The sequence below is a fragment of the Bactrocera tryoni genome, unplaced genomic scaffold (genome assembly GCF_016617805.1).
Source record: "Bactrocera tryoni isolate S06 unplaced genomic scaffold, CSIRO_BtryS06_freeze2 ctg7180000190405_QRY, whole genome shotgun sequence".
Lineage (NCBI taxonomy): Eukaryota > Metazoa > Arthropoda > Insecta > Diptera > Tephritidae > Bactrocera > Bactrocera tryoni.
The window spans coordinates 1-6,798 of NW_024393962.1; the positions used below are offsets into that span (position 1 = coordinate 1).

General features: G+C 38.2%; 2 protein-coding genes across 2 annotated transcripts; both read right to left on the reverse strand.

Annotated features, from left to right (window-relative positions):
• Positions 1-3,233: 3,233 nt before the first annotated feature.
• On the reverse strand, positions 3,234-4,805 carry LOC120779341 (the record flags this gene model as incomplete). The annotated part of the gene is made up of 2 exons (XM_040111540.1): positions 3,883-4,805; positions 3,234-3,308 (listed from the first exon to the last, which is right to left on the reverse strand). Coding segments are annotated over exons 1-2 (998 nt in total), but the record flags the coding sequence as incomplete, so codon positions are not given.
• Positions 4,806-5,617: 812 nt separating this feature from the next.
• Positions 5,618-6,597, reverse strand: LOC120779340. The gene is made up of 2 exons (XM_040111539.1): positions 6,433-6,597; positions 5,618-6,375 (listed from the first exon to the last, which is right to left on the reverse strand). Exons 1-2 carry the CDS (start codon positions 6,512-6,514, stop codon positions 5,618-5,620), a joined length of 840 nt encoding a protein of 279 aa, XP_039967473.1. The 5' UTR covers positions 6,515-6,597.
• Between the last annotated feature and the right edge of the window lie 201 nt (positions 6,598-6,798).

The following is a 6,798-nucleotide window of genomic DNA, read 5'->3' on the forward strand; positions in this document are numbered from 1 at the left end:
TATTAAAGTTAATTAACCCTCACCATCTTACTCAAGTTGACATAAGACCATAACGGCAGTGCATTTGAAAAAAATTCCATAATTTTACATTTAGGTATAAAACCGATATTCTTGCATGTTCACATTTACAAATACATATCAAGTTGCTGCAAATCATTAACTTTACATGTTAAAGCTAATTAACTTTCTTCATTTTACTCAAGTTGACATAAAGCCATGACGGCAGTGAATTTGAAAAATTCCAGAATGTTACGTTTAGGTATAAAACCGATTTTCTTGCGTGTGCACATCTAGAAATCCATATCAAGTTGTTTCAAATCATTAGCTTAACATATTAAAGTTAATTAGCCTTCTTCAACTTACAGAAGTTGACATAAAGCCATGACGGCAGTGCATTTGGAAAAATTCCAGAATTTTTCATTTGGGTATAAAACCGATTTTCTTGCGTGCACACATCTAGAAATCCATATCAAGTGGGTTCAAATAATTAGCTTAACACATTAAAGTGAATTAAGTTTTTTCATCTTTCTCAAGTTGACATAAAGTCAAAACGGCATTGCATTTGGAAAAATTCCAGAATTTTACATTTAAGTATAAAACCGAGTTTCTTGCATGTACACATTTAGAAATCCACTTCAATTTGGAAAATTTGGAAAAAATTCCATAATTTTACATTTAGGTATAAAACTGATTTTCTGGCATATACACATATAGAAATACATCTTACTCAAGTTGACATATAACCATAAAGGCAGTGCATTTGGAAAAAATACCAAAACTTTACATTTAGGTATAAAACCGATTTTCTTGCAATTACACATTTACAAATACATATCAAGTTGCTTCAAATCATTAGCTTACCTTATTAAAGTTAATTACCCTTCTTCATCTTACAGAAGTTTGCATAAAGCAAACATGACAGTGCAATCCACAACGAACTGCTTCAAATCATTAGCTTCACATATTAAAGTTAATTAACCCTCATTTTCTTACTCAAGTTGACATAAAGCCAAAACGGAAGTGCATTTGGAAAAATTCCAGAACTTTACATTTAGATATAAAACCGATTTTCTTATATGTACACATTTAGACATCCATATCGAGATGCTTCAAATCATTAGCTTCACAAATTATAGTTAATTAACCCTCATCATCTAACTCAAGTTGATATAAGACCATCACGGCAGTGCATTTGGAAAAATTTCCATAATTTTTCATTTAGGTATAAAACCGATTTTCTTGCATATACACATTTTGTAATCCATATCGAGATGCTTCAAATCATAAGCTTAACAAATTTAAGTAAATTAACCCTCACCATCTTACTGTAGTTGGCATAAAGCCAAAACGACAGTGCATTTGGAAAAATTCCAGAATTTTACATTTGGGTATAAAACCGATTTTCTTGCATATACACATTTTGTAATACATATCAAGTTGCTTCAAATCATTAGCTTCACATGTTAAAGTTAATAAACCCTCATCATCTTTCTCAAGTTTACATAACACTAACGGCAGTCCATTTGGAAAGAATTCCAGAATTTTACATTTAGGTATAAGGCCGATTTTCTTGCTTGTACACATTTTGAAATCCATATCAAGTTGCTTTAAATCATTAGCTTAACAAATTTAAGTAAATTAACCCTCACCAACTTACTGTAGTTGGCATAAAGCCAAGACGGAAGTGCATTTGGAAAAATTCCAGAACTTTACATTTAGGTATAAACCGATTTTCTTGCATGTACACATCTAGAAATCCATATCAAGTTGTTTCAAATCATTAGCTTCATATATTATAGTTAATTAACCGTCATCAACTTACTCAAGTTGACATAAGACCATAACGGCAGTGCACTTGGAAAAAACTCCACAATCTTACATTTTATAAAACCGATTTTCTCACATTTAAACATTTAACCATACATATCGAGTTGATTCAAATCATAAGCTTCTCATTGTATGTCGTCGCGCAAGAATTTTTGCGCTCGAACGAATAGCGATGAAAAGCGAAATAGAACAAAAAGCCGAATGCGTGTTGTTTTGTTCACGTTATAAAAACGAATGTTATTTATTTAAGCAGTTGTTACATCTAATGTATGACAGGATTGCAGAGTGCCAAAATTTACAAAAAGTAGTAGGTGATGCCACTTAATTATCAGGTGGCGCTCTGAGTGCTCTGAACATACTCCCCCCGATGGCGAGTCATACCGCCAGCTAAATGATCATCGATGGGAAGAGCGCACAATTTAGAGATGGCAAATACCATTGGCCGTTTTAACTTCAGCTACACGAACTTTAGAATCGTTCCCCAGGAAGACCTTAGTGACTCTTCCAAGCAGCCATTTGAGTGGTGGCAATGCTTCATCCTTTATAAGGACAAGAGTTCCAATTGGGAGATTGTTCCTTGGATATCGCCATCGTGAGCGTTGTTGCAAAAGTGATAAATATTCGGAACTCCACCTCTTCCAAAAAGTCTGTTGCATGAATTGTATTCGCTGCCAGTTGCTCAGACGATTGGTGTTTATTGTTGAAAGATTTGGTTCCGGTATAGACGTTAGTGTTGCACCTATAAGGAAATGGCCTGGTGTGAGAACATCTAAATCATCGGGATTTTCTGTAATTGGACAAAGTGGTCGAGAGTTAATGACTGCTGAGATCTGACATACGAGTGTTCTAAGTTCATCAAAAGTGGGTACTGCAGAACCAACAATTCGCCAGAAATAGAATTTCGCTATTTTAATTGAGGCCTCCCAAAGACCTCCGAAATGAGGAGACCGAGGTGGAATAAACTTCCAGTCAATTCCTTCAACAAGACACTGACGATAAACTGCTTCAACATGCTGCTGCTTGAGAAATTGTTGCTGTAATTCTGCCATTTCATTTCTTGCTCCACCAAAGTTTGTTGCGTTATCAGACCAAATGACCTTTGGTTTTCCACGAGTACAATAAAAACGACGCAATGCTGCTAGAAAGGATTCAGTTGATAGATCCTTTACGACTTCCAAATGAACCGCCTTCGTTGTAAAACATATGAAGAGGCTTATGTAACATTTCGTTGATGGTCTGCTTCTTATTTCAGATCGGTAGTAGAACGGTCCGCAATAGTCAACTCCGGTGATAAGAAAGGCTCGTCTTTGACGGACGCGGTCTTCTGGTAAGTTTCCCATAATCTGTTCGCAAATCTTGGGTCGTAATCTGAAACATCGCACGCACTTGCTTATTATGTGACTCACCACCTTTTTTCCTCCCAGGGGCCAATATTGTTGTCGTATTGCAGCAAGTAATGCTTGAGGTCCGGCATGTAAATTCTGATGGTGAAAATGTGTTATAATAGATTCTGTTAGGGGATGTCCCTTGGGTAGAATGATTGGATGTCGTGAATGGTAATCCAAAAATGCTTTTTCTAAACGACCACCTACTCGAATCAGTCCAAATGAGTCTAAGAATGGTGACAAGGACGCCAATTTACTCGAAGTACTTATTGGCACAGACCTTTTAAGATCTTTGTATTCAGAAGAAAAATTTACTCTTTGCACCATGCGAAGTAAATACCAGGTTCCTTGTTGAATGTGTGTTGTATCGAGAATACCAGAATGGTCCTTTTTGATGAACATGTGGACGTAACCATATATGCGCTGCATTACTGTAAAGGAGTTTATATATTTACAATCAAGCGAAATATCAGTTACTGAAGTTGACGAAAGTAATGCATTTTTTCGCCGTTCAGGTAAATTTCTAACGCGAATACTACTTTTAGGCCAATTTGTTTCCAAATCAAGCAGAAATGGGGGTCCAAATTTCCAAAGTGAAGAGTTTGATAACTCTATGGGCGATGCACCTCTCGACAAGATATCTGCAGGGTTCAGATGTGTTGGTACATACCGCCACTCCATGCCATTTGTTAAATGTTGTATACTTGTAATGCGATTGGCGACAAAAATATTAAAACGTGAAGGCTCCTCCTTGATCCATGACAAAACCGTTGTGGAATCCGACCAGCAAAAGAATCGACAGTTAAATATTCGTAAATTGCATATAGACTGAATTACTAGAGCCAGAAGCGCAGCTGCACATAACTCTAGTTTAGGAACTGTGACCGTTTTTAATGGCGCAACCCTTGATTTTGAACAGAGCAACGTGGAATGTGCGTGTCCACCTAAACGAGATACTACGTAGATACAGGTGCCGTAAGCTGAGAGACTGGCATCACAAAAGGCATGTAATTCCAAGCTAGACTTTGGTAAGCCAACATATCGTGGAAAGGTCATATTTCCTATACTACTAAACTCATCGTAAATTTGAAGCCATGCTGTTTGATAAGTCATTGGTAGACTTTCATCCCAATCGATCTTCTCCACCCACAGTCGCTGAAGGAATATTTTTGCCTTGCACACTACGGGTCCAATTAATCCCAATGGATCATCAAGTTGAGCAATAATCGACAAAACTGAGCGCTTAGTAATTTTTCTATTGTTTTGGCGAGGAGTAAACGAAAATATGAAAATATCAGCCTCGGGATTCCATTGAAGTCCAAGCGTCTTTGTCAAAACACTTCCATCATCGAATTTGATTAATTTCTCCTTATCTGTATCCGGCACATTGCTAAGCACTTGTGGTTTATTTGAACACCACTTTCGAATTTTAAAATTTCCTTTACCTAACAGCTCAGAGGTTTGTTTCACTATTTCTTTTACTTCTTCAATGGTGTGCGCACCAGTGATTAAGTCGTCGACATAAAAATCGCGTTGAATTATTTTGGAGCCAATGGGGTATAAAACTGCTTCATCGACCGCAAGTTGATGCATGGTGCGAATAGCCAAAAATGGTGCAGACTTTGTCCCATAAGTAACCGTATCGAGTTTGAATATTTTTATGTCATCTTTTGGATCGTCTCTCCAAAGTATGCATTGCAAGTAATTATCAGGTGCGGTAACTCGAATGCACCGATACATTTTGCAAATGTCTCCGGTTAGGGCGACTGGATTTGCACGAAAACGAAGGAGAGTGTCGGCTAACTTTGGTTGAATGGTTGGACCTGCCATCAACGCATTGTTTAATGAATAACCAGTTGTAGTCTGTGCTGATCCGTCGAATACGACTCTAAGCTTTGTTGTTGTGCTATCGTTTTTGAACACGCAATGATGTGGGATAAAATATGTGGGTAGCGATGGTATTGGCTTCGATACTGGAGACATGTGTTGAAGTTCGAGGTATTCCTTCATAAAAGATACGTATTGTAATTTTACTTCCTTATTACGTTCGAGACGCCTCTCAAGAGTTAGAAACCGTCGTAACGCTTGTTCGTAGGAATCACCAAGAAGGCTAATACTGGGCTTTAGAGGTAAGCGAACCGAATATTCGCCTGTCAGCAAACGACTGTAGTTTGCCTTAAAGTGATCTTCGCAATCGAGTTCCTCTCTTGTTGCCTTACTAATGGGCTCAAAGTTGTTGTCTATTTCCCAAAATGAACGGACCAGTTCATTGGTAGATGGCTGATCTGCATCACACTCAAGAGATGTTGTTACTGTTGTTGTAAACGATGATAGCTTTGGCGATGTGCTTTGGCCACCCGATACGATCCATCCAAAACGAGTGTTTTGGAGAATATAATTATTTTTTAAACGAATTTGACCAATGCAATCAAATCAAAAAATATGCTTGCACCTATGAGAAGATCCACACGTTGGGGCTTCTGAAACTCGGGATCAGCTAAGTTGATATTCGCTGGAATATCCCAATCATAGATTTCGAGTGGATAATTTGGCTGATAATCGGTGATTGTTGGAGTTACGGCAGATTCTAAATTGGCACTGAAGCTGTTATGTACAGAATGAATTGAAATGTTGACGCTAGAATTAACAATAAATTCCGAATCTCCGAAACCGAAAACTGCTAACGATGATTTAGATTTTTTAATTTGTAATTGATTTGCTAATCTCGTCGTTATAAAGTTGATTTGTGAAGCAGAATCGAGGATCGCGCGACATGGTATTAGCGATCCGACACTGTTGCGAACGAAAACAATAGCAGTTGCAAGAAGCACACATTCAGTTGAACAAGAGCGTGACTGAGGTGAAGGTGAGCGACTTTTTGATGTCCTTGTGACGAGGACAGCTGGCTGTGATGGACCAGGTGTGGTTTCAGAAATACCAGCTGCGGCTGGGTGGACTTGAGTAAAATGCAGCAGGGTATGATGCTTCATGGAACAACAACGACATGTAGAAGATTTACATTGCTGCACCTGATGTCCTGGTTTGAGACAATTTATGCACAGATGTGCTCTTTTGGCTTCCTTCCACCTGTCACTTGGACTCAAACTTGCGAATAGTGGGCACGTGTACACAATATGGTTATGCTTTTGACAAATCGCACAACTTTTGGTGGAAGTCTTAGAAACAACAAACGCATTTTTACGATACTTTGTATTGCTCACCTGTGTGCTAGGTGTTTTTGTTACCATAGCATGAGTCACATTTTCTAATGTTTGACATCTCCTCTGCAAGAACGTAGCCATATCCGTCCACGTGGGTAACTCCTCAACTGGAATCTTTTCTTCCCACAATGCGTGTGTTTCGGGATCTAATTTCTGTGCAGCGATATACTGAAGCAAACAATCAGCCATTTGTTCGATCGTACCCAACAAATGCAAGGCTCGAACATGCGATACTAATTTGTCCACCAGCGAACGCAACTCTCCTGATTTCTTGTCAGTGCTCACCCTCTGCAATCCGAATAGCTCTTGAATGTGTGCCTGAAAAATCAAACGTCGATTGCTAAATCTTTGACTAAGTAATTTCA